Below are 22388 nucleotides of genomic sequence, written 5' to 3'. Positions count from 1 at the left end.
CTTGTGGCTAGAATGAATCTTCTGACTGTTTTTTGAACAGTGTCTGAAGCAGCTCTCCTCACTACATTTCCAAAGTTGTGTTTCTAATGATAAATTAACAACTAGCATTTCATCTCCAAACAGCTATAGTTCATGCATGCGGAGGTGTGACACTAAGCATGGTATGAATTCCTTTCTCAAGCTTTTTTGTCCAATCTTCAAGGAGACAGTGACCGATAACGAATCCTATTATCTCTGTATTTGAGCATTTATTGCATCTGGCCTCTCTTCATCACAGCATGCTCTTCTTGTCTTAAGTGCAGCTGTTCTGAACAAACTGTAAGTGCTAGAAAAGAGACGCATCAGTCCAAGACTCCTCTGCTCAAGGGTAAAAAGAGAGAGAGAGAAAAAAGCTGTACTTTAGTATAGCCTGAAAGACCCAAGCAATCCCTGACTGCAGCCATTCATATCCTCGAGCTATTCTATAGCTTATTGAGTTTGATTTTAACACCAATTTAGGGTATGAAAAACAACACATGAGCATATTAATTAAATGACATTATAGAGTCCTTTTTTACAGCATTATGTTACTCTTAACAAATGGCATCTTTCATCGCCTGATCAAATAAATTTTAATGAGAGAAGAGGACTTTACCCCCAGGAGGGGGCTTGTGTATAATAGCAGAGCATTTAGTGCAAGATAGACAGATGTGCCATCTCTGAGTTTTCCTGTTGTACTCACATCCCCACACACACTCCTCCCACATGCCAGCCCATTAAATCTTACTTTTGGTAATGCATTATCATGAATGTTATGTCATCATTCTTATCCCTGCATCCCGCTAGTTGACCTTAATGAACCCTGCCGATACAGAGATAGAAATCTGCACTATCCTCCTCCCATGCTCTTCATAATCACTCCATAAACTGCACAACAATACAAATCTGTGCGTCAGAGTAGCATGTTGGCAGCCACAGTCACACAGCTGCACATGTTCTGAAAGACCTGCGAACATCAGAGAGAGGTGGATGGGAAGAGCGGGAGTGGTGAACAGATGACCAACCGAAAGGTGGAAATGTGTATTTTTAGAGAGAGAGAAGGCTGTCAGATGAAGGTGACGCTACAGATCAGAGCACACCACAGAGGAAGATGAACAGCAGGAGTGTTGGTGTGCTTGTTTCTTGTTTTGAGTGTGGAGGCTTACTGTCTGGAGAGAGTGCGCGCTGTCCGTCAAGCCTAATTTGAGGAAAAGCGCAAGTGGTTTTCAGAGGGTTTAGCTACAGGTAAAAGCTGAGTGTGTTTCATACTGGGACTGAGCCGAGGCACACTCCTACAGGCGAATTTGGATTTTTTTTGCCGAGGAAATGGAGGAAATTTGTTCACTTTTTGGTCCAACTTCTTTGTCTGCTCATAAAGTACAATCCACCTTTATTCACGGTCCTGCTGAAAAGTCTGCTGCGTTAACAGTAGCGACCCTTTTGGCGCGTAACATATACCACATTGGTGGCACCGTGGCTGTACCACAGAAATGCAGGCTTACACAGACTGGTAAGTTGATGTCTGTGATGTCTGTGTGATTTAGGTATGTGTATGGATCGAGTCAATAATGCAGACTGAAGCAAACAAATAGAGCTGACTGGATTTTCATCATCCTTTGCTGACTTTTTTATATTTAAATTGATATATGTTGTGAAAAACTGGTATCTTCGTGTTTCTGTACAGGTTTTCTAAAACTGCGCATGAAGACAAACATATTGCATATTGAACACATCACATCCTGGTGCTATTCATAGCACAGGAGCAGAGCAGGAGCTCATGTTTATGCAATGGAATATCCCCAGAATAATCAAATTGCTCACTTTCAGCTACCATAACTTTGAACCAGCAGAAGAGCCCTCATGAGGAAAGATTTGTCTAGTTTGTGTGTTGATTTCTGCATATTTTATCTCACATTGTAATGCTGCGTAAATATAATTCATTTTGTCCTTTAGACAGCCAATCAACCGAGACCGATTCACATCTTGAATCAACTTGCGTACACAAAACAAAACCTGCAGGTCATGAAAGCTATCGGGCAGAAGTCTCCATTCGGACAGCTTTATTCTTGTCTAAATGCCGCATTTGTTTTTCAGTAGTCAAACTGGCTCAGATAGTTTGAGTGTTGGTGCCTTATGCCACATGAATAGTGCATGAAGTATCAGGCAGATGCTGGTGAATATGAATTTATGTAGTTATGAATAAATTATGATAAATCTGTGGACTGTTGTCCATTCTAGTCGTCACCCTTAGACCAAATCTTAACAGAGATCTCATGTAGGGCCATACTAGAATTGAAATATTAGCCTGAGTAGATTAGACAGTCAAATGAGGCCACGGCTGATAAGAATCTCACATCAGTGTTGAGATTAAAAAAATGACAGTTAAGATTGAAAAAGATTAATGAAAGCTGTTGTAGCTGATAATCAAATACCAGGTATTATGTGTTTGCAATTCCAGGCCTTATAATATGGATCTAAGTAAGAACAGGCTTTGTTCATCAGGTTATCACAGAGGCGTCTTCATCACCTACCCCATTAAAATATGTTTGAATTTCCTTGGCCTCTGTGGAGAGACAAAGCTTTGATCTGCTCTCTGCTGTGCGCCGACAGAGATGATGAGATTTTACACATGCATGCGTGCACGCTCATAAACACTCACACAGCAGCACATGCATGTGTAGCAACTGTATTTCATTCAATGGAAATGGAAGCTAAAAAAGTAGAAAAAAGGCTGCTTTTTATATTTTCCCTACTCTCATATAGCTAAAAAAATATCACATTTTTACACTTGGATGGAGCTGCTATTTGTCTAAAATCCTTTTTTTTTGGAAGGGTGCCGGCAAAGCACAAAGACCACCATCAGAGGATAATTCACATAAAAATGTCAAGTGGGGTTAAAAAGGCAGTGAATTCAGTTTTGCAAAGGTGTCTCTAAGAAACAGACAAGAATTACAAATGTGAACTGAAATGGTAAAATTCATATCTGCTCCTCAGATGGTTTAAGCAGAGAAATTGGACAAGAGATGAGTGTCAAGGTGTTCAGGCCGCCGATTATTTCATTCAACATCACTGATCTTCAAAGAGCTACTTAAATTAGTTCTCATCTATTATTATGAGCTGACTCCCCTCTCCTGTGTGCATATTAACCCACCTGCACTCTTCCATTCTGCTTTTCAGCTTTTGGCCTAAGTTTGAGATTTGGCTCTTTGTGGTGCTTATCATGCAGATGGAAAACAGAGTGACAGGAGAATGCCTGCAGAAAGGTCAAGGAATAGCAGGGATGGATTGAAGAAAATAGAGTAAAAATGGAGATGCAATAAGGGAGGAAGTGAACTTACTTTAGGTTGCGCTTCAACACAAACTGATGATGAAATGATACCTGGATTTCAGTCTTCTGTTTCTGGAAAGCTGCCTGTTTTTGATGTTGAGCTGGATGGATAAATAAAAAAATGACTTCTGTATTCCCTTTGAGATTTTTCTTGTGAAATATATCTGACTGCCTTTCTGAAAAACATTTTTACATATTTATGCTCCGAGGGAATAGTGGGAGCATGGGCATGTACTTTCTAGGGCTGTTGAATAGCATTTATTCACTTTGGGGCTGATTTGTGATGTTTCACATCCAACTGCTGGCAGAGTGATGCTGTGAGCTTGTCTAGTCTGAGTCATGGATTTTACAGTCTGACATAGCGAGAGAAGACCCCGAAAAAGATTGTGGATGTGATTAGCATTACAGGAAACCCACATGTGACAGTGCCATCCATTGAAATCCATTGTTAATGAAGCTGTGAATTTCATAAGTGGCCATGAGAGATAAATAATGCAACATGTCCTATTTTCTTGTTTTTGATTAATTCTTTTCTCTAAATCTCTCTGCATCTTCAGTGTCCCATTATTTTCTACAGCCCTGAAGGCTTTTTGCAACACCATAAAGTACTCATCCATTATGAGCTGATATAAAAGTTTGTGGTATTCCCTGTTTTGTGATAAATGATTAAAATGGCTTAAAGCTGGGTATAGAAAAATAGCGTATAGTGTTTATATAACTGTTAGTGGGTCTAATGAAACCTTGTGCCTGAGATTCTATTTCTTCTGAACTACAGTGCACAGGTTCTGGTTGTATTATAGCTAATAGTTGTATGTACTGTAGAATATTTCAATGTCATTGTGAATTAATTTATTCATTAGGGCACTGTCAATGAGGAGCTTAATGAGCAAATCTCCCAAACAAGTTTAGACAGTTTGGTCAGTTTGATTTAGGCCTCGGTCCCACAGGCCTAAAGACCAGTTGGCAACCCCCTGGCAACCTGTGGTCCCAAGAGAAAACGCTTATTCCTTGACTGGTTGGCGAGTGGCTGCTGCCAGTAATTTGATGAAATTGATTGCAAAGAGCGTGCTGTAAAAGCATCCCTGATTTTAGTTTGATGATTGCCACAATCACTTGTAGTTTGCATGGAAGACACCTGCTTTTCTATAAACACTCCCCAACTGCTTGCTGACTGGTAGTGAAATTTATAAAAGTGAGACGCAAATCAAAAAGTAAAGTTCTTTCAAAGTAAAAGTTTAAAATTTTACTATGAAGGCAAGCGTTTCTATTACTGGTTTGTTTGGTGCTCTTCGCGGTTTCGTTGTCACTTAGCACATAGCTGACTAATGTTTACAAACAAGTTGGTGCCTTCCACACAGTTTTTTCAGTGACTGCAGCAATCTGCTCAGAATCAAAGAAATCACAAGGAAATTTAGCTGTTTGCGACTGATTTCACCAAGTGACTGCTGGTAACGTCCATCAACCACTCGCTAATAACTTCAAAGTCAAGTGAGGGGCTTTTGAAGCTATCCAATGTGTTAAAAGAAACATTTTTTTCTTACTATTATTTATGGTTGGTTTTTATGGTTAAAAAAAAAAAACAGTTGAAAAGAAACCAAAACAGCAGTTCATGCAAAAATATTAGTAAGTTCAGAAGTATGGCATTAGGTAACATTTATGTAACAAGAGCTGAAAATGGTGTAACAAATGCATCCGGTGTATAATAAGCAAAAGTGGAGGTGGGTCATTTACAGAGAACAAAAACTGTATTTATTTTATATTTACATAAAAACAAAAATCTTTTTACCATAATCTAATAAGAGTAAATATATTTTTGTTAACTCGGTGACGCTGCCCTTTCCTTTTTATATCTTAGTCATGCCCATTTGTCATATCAGATGTTCACATTACTAATTCTTTTACTGAAATTCAAGCTTATCATTTATAAAAGGTGACCCTTGCAGTCCATTACTGTTGTCTAAAACATAGTCCTACCCCAACACTATTGATATTTCTTCTGATTTGCTGGAAACTGCCGGTTAGAGTAAATAGCTTGTTGTGTACTTCGCACATATTTGTATGTATCTTTTGATCTTTGTTCTCTTTTGTGTTAATAACATGGCAGGCTGTGTGACCATCTTTGCATTCATAATGTGCTGTGAACCTTCCGAAGCGATACGCAGCTATTGGACTCATATGTTTACGGTTGTGTCCCTGGAGTGAGCATCTGTGACTAAAAGAACTCATCTTGTATTGAAAGCCAAATTTGTGCCATTGCTAAGCCTTTCCTCAGGATAGAGAGAGTGCAGCTTGTACTCAGCGCTCTGCTGAGTGTGTGCTCTGTCAAGTACGGTTAAATATGTGTTTTAGAGCCACAAGAGGTTTGACTTTTGGTGTCTTTAAAGATAATCACTCATGTCATCAAAAAATGCATTTTTAAATTTATTTCTGTGTGTTTGTGTATTTGCTATTATAAATATAATACAACTTTACTATATTTGACCTTTTTCACATTTTGATATGGAGTCTTTAGGCAGTTTTTCTTTATTTGTAAACCCTGATGATTTTGTGTCTTCAGGTTCCTTCACCATTGATCTGATGCAGAAAAAATATACTAGTTATTATCATGTATGCTTTTAACTGTATTCTTCTTAACATCTTAACCATTAACATGCACTTTTTACTAAATAATATCATTGCTGTGTTTGTAATATGAAAAAAATGTTTTGATATGTTGAGAGTTTTGTCACGGTCTGCGGAGGGCAGACCGTGTGTGGGAGTGTGAGGATCCAGGTGCAGACACAGACGAGGAGACAGTACTGAACTTGAAACGAAAAGCGAGCCTTTATTTTGGCTGATTAAAGTGGCAAAAAACTGAAAGCACCGAGGCAAGACTAAACTAGAAGCTGAACTGGGAAAACTAAGAACTGACACTTAACTCAGACGACAGGGAAGACTGAGACAAGGAGACAATGATGCATATGACTGAGACAACTATAAACAGGACTCTGTGCTGGAACAACAAAGAACTATGAAATGTATACACGTATGCAACATGGACATGACCAGCACAGAGTCCTGAAACCCGGCATAACATGGGTGAAGTTGAACAGATGATGCGACGACGATCAAAGGAAGACTGAGGACTTAAATACACACATGAGGTGATCAGGGGAAGTGGAGATGCATGCGAACACAGCTGACTAGAATGAAACATAATGACAATACAGGGGAGAGTAACACTAACTACAATGAACAAAGAACACCAGACTCTTTCAAAATAAAACAGGAAACACAGAGACATAGACATGGCACGAACTTGACAACAAGAGCCACACAGACATGAAACATGACAGGTAGACGCACGGACCAGGGAGAGATGAAAAAAGGGACTAAGAAACCAAGGACTAAAATGCAAACTAGAAATCAACTAGATGCGTTAAACTACAACATGTGACTACAAAAATATGCATTAGAACTCAAACACTGGGCCTCACGACCCAGTACCGTGACAAGTTTTTGTTTAGCATGAATTCTCTCTGAGTACATTTTCTTTTTTGATCCAAGACATTGAAATGGGACATGAGAACTTGAGCTTGCTTTCATTTATATACTGTGTTTAGGAGAAGAACTGGCATTTACCTTACGGCACCACTAAATTTTTAATGTTTTATGAGTAACTCTTTACAAGTAAACTCTGAAGTGTATGTTTTATTTCTTGTTTTAAACTGTCAGCGATCCACTTTGGTTTATAAAATTAATGTTCACATAGTAACCTCTTTATCACTTTATCAGTAACCTCTTAATTACAGCCCCATGAAAGTACATGAATTACATCTTGTTAGGTCTATTACAGTTGTCCATATACCCTTAAATTTGGTCCCAATCCCAAAGTAATCTCTTCATGACTAATTCATCAGTTTTTAGACACAGAGGGTTCTTGTGGGGAAATTTCTTAATGGCCAAGCAATTATAGAATACAGTAATGCTGAATAAGACATCAATAAGTGCTGAATAAGGACTTCTAAATGGCCCTAATGCTACAACTATGTATCCTAATAACTAGTTGACCGTGAATACTTATACCTTAAAACAAAGTGTTACACTTGGCACTAATCGCCTCCCATCTTGAAGGGTTGGGAAGCGAATTCCTCAGCTCCAGCCTGTGGTGTGGCTCCACATTATACATCTAAAGTCAGACATTAACTCATCACCATAATCTACTGAAATGGCTTATAGTTTACAGTTAAACGGCTACTTCACTGCTTTTAAAAGTGGGGGAGCACAAACTTGGAAAATTTAAGATTAAGCTGTTTTATATACGTTACAAATTTTGCTGCTTTTATTCCATTCTTCATATTTTAATCTGCCTCCTATTATCTTTTTTTCACTAAGTAGCCCTTATAATAAATCGAATCATTGTGTCTGATTTTAAAGCTTGTCACTGATTAAGTAAATTACCATCACACTCCTTGTTTGTTCCCTGTTCCCCTTTTCATCCTATGTAAACACAATTTACATTTCAACCAGAAGTCACATTTTTTTCAGATAAAGGTGAGAGAAAACACACCAGACAATCAGTGACAAGCTTTAGAATAGAGAATAGCCTTTATTGTCATTGTTCGTTGTACTCTGTACAATGAAATGCAGTCTTGTCAAGAGAGGGGGAGGCTTTTAAAAGTGTGTCAGCCTTGTTTTAAGGCCAAATATTTGAATACCTGTCACTAAAATATTAACCTTTCAGGTATTTCATAACATTTTTTCTGTTTAACCTCTTTATTCCCCTCTCTATTTTATTTAAGTGTTGCATCCATGTATGTGTGGACTGATGCATGTTAACACAGAAATGATGCATACTTATGTGAAAACATGAAATATGCACAGCCATGCACGCACACATACACGCAGAGGCGTACACACACTCCACTAATGAGGATGGAAATCTCCCCCTCTCTCTGCTGTCATCCCTGTCTATATCTCTGCCACCAGCTGTCACGCAAAGTAAAAAGTTTGAAGCTTTGTCTTTTATCCTTTCTCAAAGCTGGACAGTGCTAGACAGTCAAGCAATCAAACACAAAGTCAATTCTTACCATCATTTCAGTCCCTCTGTGCTCCTCTTCAGAACACCCTGCCCCCTTCTTGCCATACTCCTGTTCATTTCAAGTCACTTTAATTGAACCTTTTCCAGTAGATAACTACCAGAAATTGAGTTTTCAGTTCGTAGTATAGTGTAGACACACATATATACGATGCAGTGCATTGACAGAGAGTGGACCTTCACCTGCCTGTGTTTAATGTGAAAATGTTAAGCATCGGTTTGCGATAAGTGTGTGTGTGTTTCATGTTAAAGCTGATGGGCAGAGACTTCAAAATGCCACAGTACTTAAAAAAAAAAAAAAAAAAAAAGGAATGATGGCACAGGTGCACACACCAAAACTTGAAGCCGGAGAGTGAATTCATCTAAATCCAGTCACCATAAACTCTTCTCCACAAAGACAACATCAACAAATCATAGATTTAAATCATACTGTTCACGGTGAGGTCTGTAGATAATCCAGAATAGCAGCAACACAGATTCTGCTTTTGAATTATTTCAGTTTATTGGAGAAATCTATTCAATACTGTGAGACCCTCAAAGAGAATTGCATTCAATCCAGCTGGATTGGGGAAGAGGGAGAAATGTCAGAGACAGACACCAGAAACCACTGAAACACTAAAAGTGAAGAAATCTGCAGAGGTATGTAACAAATTCAGCAGCCTTTAATGCAGCCCAATCTTAGCTTCCACCTGCTTCATCATAATGTGAAGATTTTTTTCCTCAAACAGTTCTTTAGGCTCTCTGTGAAACTTAGAACAGAGACATACACATTAGACAAGTCTCTCTCTCTGAGATCGCTCTACTTCTTCCTTCTCTGAGCTGCTCTCATGGGGAGGTCAGCGGGGTAACAGAAAAGCAGCCCTGTGTGTTTACACAGAAGAATCTCTGTTCATTTTGGTGTCTGACCCACATCAGCTGCTGGCTCAACTACTAACTGTGTGACTCTGTGACACTTTGCCACACTTCTTCCTGAGAAAATACAGTTAAAGCCAAACACCTGTTCCTTTTTTTGTCTTGATACGGTTCTCTGTTAACCTTGTTTGTGTTTGTGTGTCTGCGTTATTTGCAGTGGAGCGATGCATGAGTGTTATGCAGTCAGGGACACAGATGGTAAAGCTGAAGGCTGGATCCAAAGGGTTGGTAAGGCTCTTCTACCTGGATGAACATCGTTCCTGCATCCGCTGGAAGCCCTCACGCAAGAGTGAGAAGGCCAAGAGTGAGTATGCGTGCATGCACACACACTCCTCTGCATCGATACACAGATTCAAAATAATATACACAAACTATTTTTGCATCTGTCCTTCTGTCTGGCTTTCTATCAAATTATGGTATAATTTCTAAACATCGTGGATACATTTAATGGAGAAAATCTTCTTTATTACAACTTTTTTTCATAGTTTGTCTAAGTTGAAGTAGCACTGTACAAGCCTTCAACCTAAGTGACCATATGGGTGATCTGCCTTGAGTCTGTGCATGCGATTTCAGAGTAAACATCTGTGAGGCCCACTATGGTCCAAAGATTTGTACTGGAGCTTAAATGTCAAGCACACTAATACCCTGACATATCAAAAAATTGGATGTTTTTTTAAATGTAGTTTTTACAGGCAACCATGCTATGCTTTAACCTAGTCTATTGGTCAAATGGTTGCTTTTGTAACTCAAGAGTGCAAAATAGTGACTGAAAACAAATGCTGAGAAGAGTTGACCAACCAGGGAAGTTCTGGGAAAGGTTTCTTTGTTGAAAAAAGCTCTTTTGTTACAGTGAGAAATACTCACGATTGAAAGTAGTGTATATTTTTGATTAAAAATCAGAAATGAGCAGAAGTATTTTGTGTTAAATCAAGTGATTTGTGGACCCATCCATCAACCCCAACTCTGTTTGTAGTTTCTTTGTGGCTGCTACCACAAGATGCCATATGACCAAAGTAGAGTGCAGACATTTTACAGTTGCAGCATGAGATATATCTATTAATAAAAATCAGATAATTTCTCTGTTTCATGTTCTGATTTTTCCCATTAGTTGCTCAAGTCCACCTCAAATTGCTGGCCCGCCCCTTTAGTTGCTGAGGTGATTGTCCTTCTTAATTTTCTATATATGAGGAAAATGTGGACTTTAAAACATTCTTCATTTTACATTATATGACTTTTCAGCTGGTGGAATAAATATGTGGTACTGCTGCATTTTGCGGCAATAGTTCTACAGCTTGTTTTGCAAATTACCACATTTTGTGCAACATCCTCCTTGTTATATCCAAACGACAGCGAGTCGCATTCCCTTGCTCGTCTGAAATTGACGCTGTTGCCATATTTTTCCTTATCTGGTAGTATATAAATACGCATGGTGAACGCAGTGGTTGGGAGGGGTGGATTAATGATGCATTCGCAGTGTGTGGGAGAAAAAATAAACTCAGTCAATTACATGCAGACAGCTTTATATTGCCTGTGCAATTTATGTTCGGTGGTTACAATAAAGCCATTTTAACCATTGTACGTGGAAAAACTTGTGATACATAGAGTATATTGCTCACCGCTAGCTCCAACAAGACTGTGCTATAAAGTGCTACTATTAAAGTACTGTGTCATACATTACTGTAATATTCTAAGATCGCTGCATCTTACTATAACACACAAATGTTTTTATCTCAGTGAAGTTCTCTTAAAAAATCAGTAGCTGACCAAATTTTGCACAAAGGTACATATTAGGCCCCTCAATGTTCCTATGTATATTATGGATGCAGATATTATGATATCAAAATATTGCCTAGCTACTGCATACCAACAGGCTAAATTGACCTGTTTGTTTTTATACATCTTTAGCACCCTAGGAAAGCATTGTGTCATTTTTATTTCACAACAGTAACATCATGTTTACATACCCAAAACTTGAATTGGCTGTGATATATCATGACATCATTATGCTGCATAGCTGCCTCCTAACAATGGTCTAAAGAAGACCAAAAAATATTGCAGCCTTCATTAGATTATTAATATGAATTGCTGAATTTGGAAAAAACAAAAAACAAATCCTAAAATAATGGCATTGGTATTATATATTGTTATTTACACCTGTGTAACTTGTTGGAAAGATTGTGATTTGGTTTAATGCAGAAAAAAATAATCTGCTATGGGTTGAAACAAGGCGCTTTTGTTGTTTAGATCTAAACAAATGAGAGTGAGATTACAAACCCCACTCTGCTCTTTGCATGCCTAATTGTCTGATCACGCAGATGTTGCACTATTAGACATTGTACTGTTTCTAGTACAATACTCAACAGTTAAAGCTATAAAAAGCTATCAACATAAGATTATTTCTACTTACATAATAATAGCACTAATAATACTTTTATTTATTTATTTATTCTTAGCACATATCATGTTTCAAAGTGCTTGACAGATTGTGGCCATTTCCTTTTTTTTTTGCAGCAGTAAACCTTTTTCCTGGAATGTCTGTTGAAGTTTAATAATCTGAGTTTGCCACATTGCTCTGGCTCTGAGAGGATTATCGTTATATGTTTCACGGCCCCCTCAAAGCATCGTTAGCACTTTTTTATTTTATATCAACCCACTGAGGCATACATCTGTCTATGGACCTGTCCTTAAATGTGTACATGGCAGTGTGTGTGTTTGTGTCTGTCTGTGAGTAGACTGTCAACATTAGATAAGCCTCTTAGATACTCTCCATTGACATGATTAAGAGAAACACACAACAGCTGCATGAATATTTCTTTGAAAGTGTGTGTGTGTGTTTCTAAGCAGTATCAAAACAAGGCGGCCATATTGTTACTTTCTGTCATACTGTAGCAGGATTTCAGAGATGAGATAATGTAACAGGAAGTGACATGGTAAGAGTGTGATGGTGGATAATTTTGGAATGGATCATAACAAAATTGATTTTAGGATGAGTAGAGAGGCAATTAATTTAATGAAAAACTCATCAATTCTTTAATTAGTCATTTAAATATTATGCTAAAACAAAAATGTTTACTCTTCTGAGTAAAGGGCTTTGTGCGTTGATGAGAGTCATTAACAAAACATTTTATAGACATAAGGAAAAAAGCAGCAACTTGAAGTGATGCATTGAGTGGATTTTAGATTCAGCAAAGGTCATAGTTTACTGCAGGCACTCTCTCTTTCCTCACAACGGCACAGACTCATAGTTAGCTGGGTTTATACTGAAATCTCATTAGGCTGTGATATTCTGCAGCGTATAGGAGCAGCTTATGTTCTTTCTCTGCCTTTATGTATTTCACATAAAAGCAGTGTGTGAAGGAACTGGCATCTTTTTAATCATGGTGATTTTTCAAAAAGCTTTTCATGTTCTTTTCATGTTATCCCTTGTTTTATGTTCTGCTGGCTTTGTGTTTTTGTCATTATGCTTCTGTAGGTTCTTCTGTTTCTTGAAGTTAAAGACAATTAATTTTGTTAATCCATTTTTTTTCAATTTGTCAGCAAATAATGAACTTTAAATTTTCCATCCTGTCTCTTCCAGCCCTCAAGCCCATTCAACCTTATTTAAGAATTCGTCTTTAAAAACTATTCTCTCCTTATTTCTCTTCTCAGCCCCCACCTGATGGTAGATTGCAGGTTGTTATCATGTTAAAAGGGAGTTCTTCTGTCCTATAGTCACCAAGTGTTTACTAACTTGAAATAGTGTGATTGTTGGGGTTTTCTCTTTAATAATTTAGGGTCTTTACCTTGGAATATAAATTGCCTTGAGACAACTGGCTCCATATAAATAAATTTAAACTGAACCAAATGCATATAATTTTTTATTGAATTTTTTAAAAAGTGTTTGGGTGCTGCTTTTTTCATTTTTTCTATAGATTAAACATCAATATTTTATAGTACACTTTAATTTAGAGCAAATGTGCATTAATGGGATAAATGTCTGTCTTAAATGTAAACAGATGGCATAACTCTATCACTTTTCAATATCTATATATCTATATATCTATATATCTATATATCTATATATCTATATATAGATATATAGATATATAGATATATAGATATAGATATATATCTATATCTATATATATAGATATAGATATAGATATATATCTATACCAAAGCTTTAGTTTTTACTACTATAATACCTCTTATACCAACTAACTAACTAGCTACTTTTTTTCAAAAGTTTCATATCAGCAGCCTTTCATTTGAGTTGTTATTCAGTATTAACTAGAGAGACAATTATTAATGATACCTAAAAGCTGCCTTTTTAATTTTTAATTTTTTTCCTTTCTTTCCATCTTTTCTTTTCACTGTCAGTCACCATCGATTCACTGTATAAGGTGACAGAGGGCGGCCAGTCGGACATCTTCCATCGGCATGCGGATGGCACCTTCGACCCTGCCTGCTGTTTCACTGTTTATCATGGAAACCACATGGAGTCCCTTGACCTGGTGACATCAAATGCAGAGGAAGCCAGAACCTGGATAACTGGTCTTCGCTACCTGATGGCCGGAATCAGTGATGAGGACTCTTTGGCTAAACGCCAGCGTACACACGATCAATATCCTTTAAACAAATAGCTACAGAGAAATCATGAACATCGGTTTTCTAGGAAGGAAAAGAGTTTTGTATTCATATTTTTTTAAGTTCAGAAGGAAACATTTAATCCTTTAAAATAAAATTCTTCACCACAATGCAAAGTATAATTGTTTTCCTTAAGAAAATAACTTTGCATTCATGCACGTCGTCAAAAAAATTATTTCTACTATTAAAGCTGGCAATCAGCATATTTTTGCCTAAACTTTTTTCATCCATGTTTGTCAGTGTTTCCTATTAAACAAGTGGAAATGCAAAAAATGATCCTGACAATTTTTATAAACATAGAAACATAAAACCTACGTCTTTTTCCTTAATGTGTGTGTGTCTCACATGGATGAAGCAGACATTTGAAGAGGCCGATAAGAACGGAGATGGCCTGCTAAACATTGACGAAATCTATCAACTTCTTCATAAGCTGAATGTCAATCTGCCACGCAGGAAGGTCAAGCAAATGTTTCAGGTTAGAATATGAAACCATTCCAAATGAATTTATATAATTTATTGTATATAAATATTTAGGTCAACATAAAGGTTTTCCATTTTAGCACATTAGAGGAGCTCAGCTGTTGTAATTATGATGCCTGTGTGTAATTCAAATATATATATGTTAGAGATATTTAGTAGTATTTTAGCCCTTATGCATGAGATAATTTTATAGGAAAGGAACATTTTAATGTAAGAACAGTAGTGATAGTGAGGAATGTACCGGCTGCAGACACCAGGAGTGTCAGTCTCATTTTTCTTCATGGGGCAAATACAGCCCAGTTTCATTCTGTCTAAATAAGTTTAAGTACACATTCAACCCAAGAGATGCCCTGAGAAAAATTATTGCAATTTCAACACACCATTTTCAACTTGGTTTTAGTTTCTCTACACTATAAAGCAATGCAGCTGGAGAAAATCGAGGAAGCTAATTACTGTTGTTCACTGGGATTGCAGAGGCAGAAATAAAGCAATAAATTATATGTGAATTCACAGATAATTTCTATTATTTTTTATTATTATTTACCTTTAATGGATCAGTAATTTTTATATCTTTATAAAAAAGAGACTGTAAATACAGTTAAACATTCACATTGTATGCCCTCCTCATCTGAAATTTCTACATTTTTCAAAGCCATTCTGTGGGCAGGATTGGACCCTCTTGTAGCCCCCCTGCCACAGACTGTATATACCGCAGGCTTTTCTAATGTTAATTATTGTGTACTTTAGGAACGTACAGCATTAAAAATAAAGCTCTTACTTTTAAGTACCACAAAAACAAACATAAATGACACATGGTACTCCCTCCCCAACAAATGTATCCAGCCACAAAGACATCAGAAGTAATTACAACAATCTGACAATTTGTTAATTAACTGGGCCGATTAATTAATTCTTGCATCCCATCATCAAAAAAATAAAACTCAACTGCTTGATTGCCTGTGTAGGTGTCCTGGCACAATAGGCAACTAGGGCCACAACTGTCAAGTTGCTCAGGTATGACTACATCAGAGAAGTGTTGTTGTTCTCTCAATTTAACAAAAACAAAAACTCAGCTAAACCATACTTAATGAAATCATTGGTGGGCCTATTGCTCAGATGTAGAGGCTGAGAAATGGTTTCAGTGCCTTTAAGCTTTTAAATCGCTCTTCATGAGAACATGTTGTGTGGTAAATCCCTATTTAAGCCAAGAATTACATCATTTTTTAAAATAAATCTAATTTGCTGATATGAAAAATCTGAACAGTATTAACCCCTTTAAGCCTCCTCTTCTCCAGTCTTTCATTAGTTCACAGATGATACAGTGAATCTCAGAATGTTTCATCCTCTCACAATGGAATAAATTGAAAGTGTTCAGTCTCTGCATTTAGATTAGAAAGAAAATTTCCTCAATATATCTTTTTCCAGTGACGCACCAGGAGACATCATCACCTGAACAGCTTTTGGTGCTTAAAATATCCAGAGTCTGTCTGTTTTCTGTCCATGTATTCCAAGTCAATCACAGTGATTTCTCCTTTTCGTTGTGTGTAGATTCTGTCTATGATCGAGTTCCCAATGCTCACAGTGAACTCATTATGGGATTGCGATGGAGGCATTAGCTAGTATTATTAGATTTAGTGTCGAATGGGCCTCCGTGAGATCCAGGTAATATGAGATGTTGGATCCCACCGAGCCGGTGGAGCGTGGTGGCAGGATAGAATGAGGAGTGAGCCCAGCTGTGTATGTCCCCTGGAAACATCTAGTGAGATATGAGTTTCGGAAGAAAAAAAAAGAGAAAGTGGTAATGTGTTTATATATAGAAAAAATGCTGGTCCATGGTGTCTGCTTGGTGCTAGTGTGAACCTGTGCTGTATGAGTGTAAAAGGATGAGACAGTATGCAGTTACCGTGTGCACACCTGCACAGTTTAAGACTATTTGCACGTTGGTAGGATAATAGCTTTTCAGTTATAGGACATGGAATATGCAACTTCTTGCATTATGATCATTTGGATCAAATATCAAGGAACATATAAATTAACAGGTGGGAAGAACTCATGGCACTTTTCATACTGCAGACAAAATGTCACATTGAACTGCAGCTTCACTGGGAAGAACAAGCGCCAACGGTAGATTTATTCAGAACTGAAGAAGATTAACTTAACATGACACAGAGTACAACAACGTTCAATTGTAATAGTTTTAATTGTGAAACAATGAGCAGAATTTCTGTCTCAGCGAAGCCTTGTGCTGATAATCACACTGCAGAGCTTGAGTGTGCATGAAAATAATAGGCTTTCCAAGCTATCGTCATATCGCCAATGACATATCACTCTGTCATCATCACAGGAAGCAGACACAGATGATCAACAGGGCACTCTCACATACGAGGAGTTCTCTGTCTTCTACAAGATGATGTCTCTGAGACGGGACCTGTATCTGCTGATGATGGCATACAGCGATAGGAAGGACCACCTGACAGCTGAAGAACTGGTCAACTTCCTGCACAACGAGCAAAAGGTGCGCCAATCGAATTCTCAGCAAAGGATGTTAAAACCCATCACAGTTTTATAATGAGAAGTCCAGAGTCTCAAAAATCAGCTCTCTTAATTTTAATTTGGCCTCAGAAAAGAGATTCATTATATTCCTATTCCTTGTTGCTCCAGTGTCTAACTCCCTTTGCCTAAGCTGTCTGCCCAGAGGAATCTGCTCCACTAAGCCAATGTATTGCATCTAAAATTGGTTTGTGTCATGGGAGCACTTGGCTTGTTTTATATGACTTTTCTATGCTCTTTTTCTTTCTTCTCAAGGTTTTCTTTTTTCTTACAGAGTTTTTACTTCTCTTACATTTCAATGGTGTAATTTTTCATCACGCCCCATTTTTTGTTCCCACCCTAATATACTCAGGTTAATATGTTTCTAAAATTGAGCTGCTGAATTTAGTACAAAAATGGGAAGTAACACTGACTACTTTGACCTTCTAGACTTAAATGAAACTGGGTATTTACTGCCTTTCAAATGCTGCAAATATAGGTCTTTTCACATTTTCTGTTACTTTTTTTCTGTATAGATGACCAATGTGACTCCAGAGTATGTTGCAGAAATCATTGAGAAGTTTGAAGTGTCAGAAGAAAATAAACAACAATGCGTTATGGGGATTGAAGGTAACTTTAACTTCTTTATCCTCCCTTTCAGAGTTTTCTATTTGCATTTCTAAATCATGGACGTTGTCAGCCTCTCTCTTTCCTTCCCTGTGTTTGTCATGGCACATCATCACTTTGCAACACCAATGCTTATACTTTTATTTGCAATTAGTTTTCATACTCTTAAGATCAAGACCAGCTATTGATAGAGTTGATGCCATTTTGGTTATTTGGAGGTAACAAAGGGGCCATTTAAAAAAAAAAAAATTAATTATGAAACATTATATTACCCTTTGTATGTCTCCAGGTTAAAATTCATAAAAATATTTGACATTCATAAACAACTTTTCTTAATATTGGCTGTAAATTCCAATCCTCATAATAGAAATTCTATAAACTGCTAGCAAGAAATGATGGGAACTATAAAAGGAGGACCGTGAATGGTTCTGATTTTATCTCTGAGTGTCATTTTAAGTATCATCCCATGTACTCAAAGGGTGACCTTAAAGGAGGAGAAGGCGTGAGGATGGATGAGGACAGCCAAAGTGTGAAAATTGGCAAATCAGAATGTGGGTGGTGGAAAAGAGAAAAGTCAGTGAGGCCAGAGTAGATGAGGGGTGGGAGGACAAGGGGGTAAGGCTAATCTTGCCGTCTGAGGCATGAAGTCCGCCATTGTCTGTATGTCTGGCCAACCAGATCGGTATTACCGTGTTGCAGCTCTGAATCATAGGTGTCCAAACAGAAGTCAAAGGATGTACATGTTTTTCTATGGCATGAAGAAAAAGATGTGCTGTACAGTTTTTGGTCTCTTAACAACTGTGTTTCCAACAGATGTTAATATTCATGCCTCCAAGTGTGTTGTTACAATCTAAACTTAATCTCAATATCCCATGGTCAGGCACATGTGATCAATCACCAAATTTATGCTACATTTTTAAAATCTCTTTCTTATTTTAATTCCCCTCCTCAGTCTGCTTCCCCACATTAACTCTCTGCTTCTCCTTTCTTCCTTCCTTTCTTTTCCTTATTTTCGCTTGCTCTTGGTATTCCTGTCTCATTTCTTTGCATTCTCGCTGGATGAAAGGAAACTTTCTTCCTTCTTACTCCCCTTCATGCTGGACCACCCCCCCAAAAGTTAACAATGTGAAGTATATCTAACAGTGTGGCTTGAAACCACAGCGCTGTGGTTTTTAGAGTTATTTGTGATCCTTTTGTAGTTTTGTAGAGACTGACTTGGTGATCAAGAGATGTGGGTAGAAGTTCTGAAATAATCCCATGGATTGTTATTCAAAAAAAGAAAAAAACATTTTACTAGTTTAGGAAAAATAAAGATATATATAAAAAGGGGGGTTAGTCTATTTCACACAAAAGCTGTAAAACATAACTGAAACTAAGGTTTCAGTATGGATGTTTATTTTTCCCCTGTAATTTCTTTTGTTAATTAAAATTCATATTTTTCTTTCAGGTTTCACAAATTTCATGCGCTGTCCAACGTGTGACATTTTCAACCCATTGCACCATGAGGTAAATCAAGACATGGACCAGCCTCTGTGTAACTACTTCATCGCCTCCTCTCATAACACCTACTTGACTGGAGATCAGCTCCTCTCCCACTCCAAGACTGACATGTATGCCTGGGTGCTGCAGTCTGGTTGCCGCTGTGTAGAAGGTAAAGATATAGCTCTATTTAAATGTGTGATCTGACCCATTGCACGGAAGACATTAAGCATGTAGGAAAAAGTGAAAAAAAGGAAGGTAAAAATGTTCAAATGGATGATAGATGACTTCCATTACACTACATCACTGGGTCTACTGCTTAATGGTTCATGCTGTAGAACAGTACCCTCATTAATGTAACTAGTAACACCTGAGCCTTTCATATTGTAACTAATCAGTATGTCTGCAGTGAAAATGTAGTACCGTAATTAGACAAAAATGTTTGGTGGCTCATAATAGTAAAAAATGATCTTGATTTCAGCATGTACTAAATTATGTTGTTTGTGTGTGTTTTTTCTCACTGCATGGATCCTTTTGGGGACAAAAGAGCTTCACCTCAACATAAAACACAATCTTACAACCTGTAATATCCCAACTGGTCATAACATTTAAAAACATGTAGAAGAGCTGTGAAATCAAAGGTTATTCAAATACATTTTCTGTTTCCCATATGGAAAGTTGAACAGTGATAACAGACTAAAAACTCACAGCAGTAGCATTGTGTTGCTGTATTTTCTTCCGAGGAGAGAACTGTATATAAATAGTTTCAGTATTTATGAATCATTGCTCCTTCTTCTCCTACAGTGGACTGTTGGGATGGTCCCGAAGGAGAGCCGATGGTCCAGCATGGCTACACTCTGACCTCAAAGATCCCATTCAAGTCTGTCATAGAGACCATCAATAAATATGCCTTCATAAATAACCAGTGAGTCAAAACTTCTCTGTGTTTATGTGTGTGTGTTTTTTAATGTGTGTGTCTGGAGGAGAGAGACAGAGTTTTTGTGAATGTTTAATGGATACTAGACACTTCCATTATCCTATTATTAGTGATGGGATTTCCGGCTCTTTTTAGAGAACCGGCTCTTTTGATTCGGCTCACTAAAAAGAGCCGACTCCTTCGGCTCCGAACCGGCTCTTCAGGTTGTTTTGTTGCTTTCACTAATTTATTATTAACAATAATATAAAATTATGCACAAAAGGAATTAGTAATGTAAAAAAAGTGGTTTTATTTATATATGTTTATATATAAATATATGCAGTGGCCCCTAGAGACAAAGCACGTACAAACTCCAAAACACATTTCTAGCTTTAACTGAACTTCCAAAACAGCGCCCTAGGTCACTTAAATTACACAATTGAAAGCACATGTGTATTGTTCAAATAATTTAAAAAAATGTTCATTTACCTGTTGCTACCACACACCAAATCCGGTCGTTGGTACTTGCTGGCTTGTGTAGCCACTAGGTAACAAAAGCTCAACACTGCGCCCAGCATCCTGGAGCACTTCTGTTATCTTTTGTACGTGTTTTGAGTTTTTATGTGCTTCAGGATTTGTACGTGCTTCAGAGTTTGTACGTGTTTTGGAGTTTGTACGTGCTTTGTCTCTAGGGGCCACCGTAAATATACTTTTATTTATTCACGCCACATAAAATGTAATAAATAAATCATATAATACAAAAACCAACTATTCACATTTCAACTTTTAACTATTTAAAATTTTCAGCTTTTTCCTTTTACAAACTTAAAGTGAAACAACACAAAACACTGCAAACCACAACACAATTAAATATAAATTAAAATATGAAAACAAAAAGAACATTCTCTGTCATATAGGCCTGCACGAATAAACTTTCTGAATCCTTTATCATCCGCAACTGAAAATAGTTGTGGATGATTACTATACCTTTCTAATGTGACGTTGTTGTCCCTGACTCTTTCTCTCTCTTTCCCTCCTGCTCTGTTCCTGTGCTACTGAGTGTAACTACCGCCCCTCACCCCTCACCCCAGCGTAAAGCACAAGGCTCGCATGCTGACTGAAGCAGAAACAAAGTGCGAGAGAGGGTGAGAGAAAGAAAAAAAAAAACCCACGGCTCGCGATAAGGAGCCGGCTCGCGTTGTTCACGTCAAAGATCCGGCTCTAAGAGCCGTTTTGTTCGTGACCGACACATCACTACCTATTATCCCATTATTTTAGTGGGGGAGAAAACAGCTTTGAATACTAAATGGAAATTATGTTTGGCTTATTTATCCTTCAGTTTACTCACTAACATGATATAAACATAATTTCTGTTTTTCACACTGTTATAACGAAATATTGGTGATTACAATGAAGGTTTCCCCAGAAATGTTTAAATACGAAGTTGCAGAAAGTAGATAATTAGAGAACACTGTGATTCCTGGCACTGAATAGGACCTATTACCCAGCCATCTGTTTAGCAGCACTTCCTCTAGCTCCCCGATGAGCCACGGTTTGTCTCTGTCAGGTCCAACATTACCCAAACAAAGTGTTGAATGATGCAGCTTCCTGCTGCCACATTGGCTCAATTTGACATCCAGTATTGCAGCTTCTTGTGATGGCAGCGATTGTGTTATAAAACCATTTATCTGTTTCTAATAAAGACGATATTGGAGTACCCTCAGTTTCTGTAAGTAAACAAAAAGTGTGACTACATTTGGCAGCATGTTGAAATGTTTGGTAAAGTTAATTAAAAGTTGTATGCCTGTTCTTTAACTTATTTTCAACTTAACTTTGTTCATTTTTGAGACATTGTTGGCAGAAATATACAGCTATTTTAAGTTTAAAGGGAACAGATTGACGGCATGTCCTATTCAGAGTTTGCCTGTAACTGTCTACTTTAAACCTTTAAAATTCATGATACATGTTCTATAGACCTGTATAACTACTATGTTACCTAGCTGGATCAAATATTTGTAATAATGGGTCATTATCCGTTTGCATTGTTAAACACCGTCTGATCAGTTTTGCAGCATTTTGCGTACTCTGAGCAAAGAGTATAGCCCCTACACATCAGAACATGTCTGCCCGCCTGAGGTAGATGTATCATTTATTCAATTAGATGTTGGGATGTTGTTTTTCTTAACGATGGAAATAATACCATGATTATCCACTGACGTTTTTTCTGTGGTTTTTCAGGCCTTCTTATGGTCCTGAGCTGGTCAGTCCATTCGTTTTTCATGAATGTACTAGATTGTTTATTTGGCCACTCCTGAAGTTTTTGCTGCCCTTTGCACTTTGCATTGCATTTTTTTAACCTCTTGCACTACCATCTCTTTAGGCCCCATATTTTAAAA

The 22388-nt window shown here is 37.5% G+C and overlaps 1 protein-coding gene across 4 annotated transcripts in view; it reads left to right on the top strand.

Moving 5' to 3' along the window:
- plch1 (phospholipase C, eta 1) overlaps window positions 1-22388 on the top strand; it is a 55091-nt gene that overhangs the window by 7392 nt on the left and 25311 nt on the right. For 3 of the 4 annotated variants that reach the window (XM_005739279.1, XM_005739278.1, XM_013912456.1), the window contains exons 1-8: window positions 951-1528; window positions 9493-9639; window positions 13695-13938; window positions 14307-14436; window positions 16786-16956; window positions 17507-17600; window positions 19045-19248; window positions 19881-20001. In XM_005739279.1, coding sequence (XP_005739336.1) covers window positions 1345-1528; window positions 9493-9639; window positions 13695-13938; window positions 14307-14436; window positions 16786-16956; window positions 17507-17600; window positions 19045-19248; window positions 19881-20001 — 1295 coding nt within the window. In that variant the 5' untranslated portion in view covers window positions 951-1344. Of the gene's footprint in view, window positions 1-950; window positions 1529-9492; window positions 9640-13694; window positions 13939-14306; window positions 14437-16785; window positions 16957-17506; window positions 17601-19044; window positions 19249-19880; window positions 20002-22388 lie in introns of those variants that run through there. The other variant, XM_005739280.1, reaches the window with a different exon arrangement.

This window comes from Pundamilia nyererei, unplaced genomic scaffold (assembly GCF_000239375.1).
Source record: "Pundamilia nyererei isolate P.nyererei 1_Seehausen unplaced genomic scaffold, PunNye1.0 scaffold00091, whole genome shotgun sequence".
Lineage (NCBI taxonomy): Eukaryota > Metazoa > Chordata > Actinopteri > Cichliformes > Cichlidae > Pundamilia > Pundamilia nyererei.
This window is presented reverse-complemented; position numbering and strand designations above follow the sequence as displayed.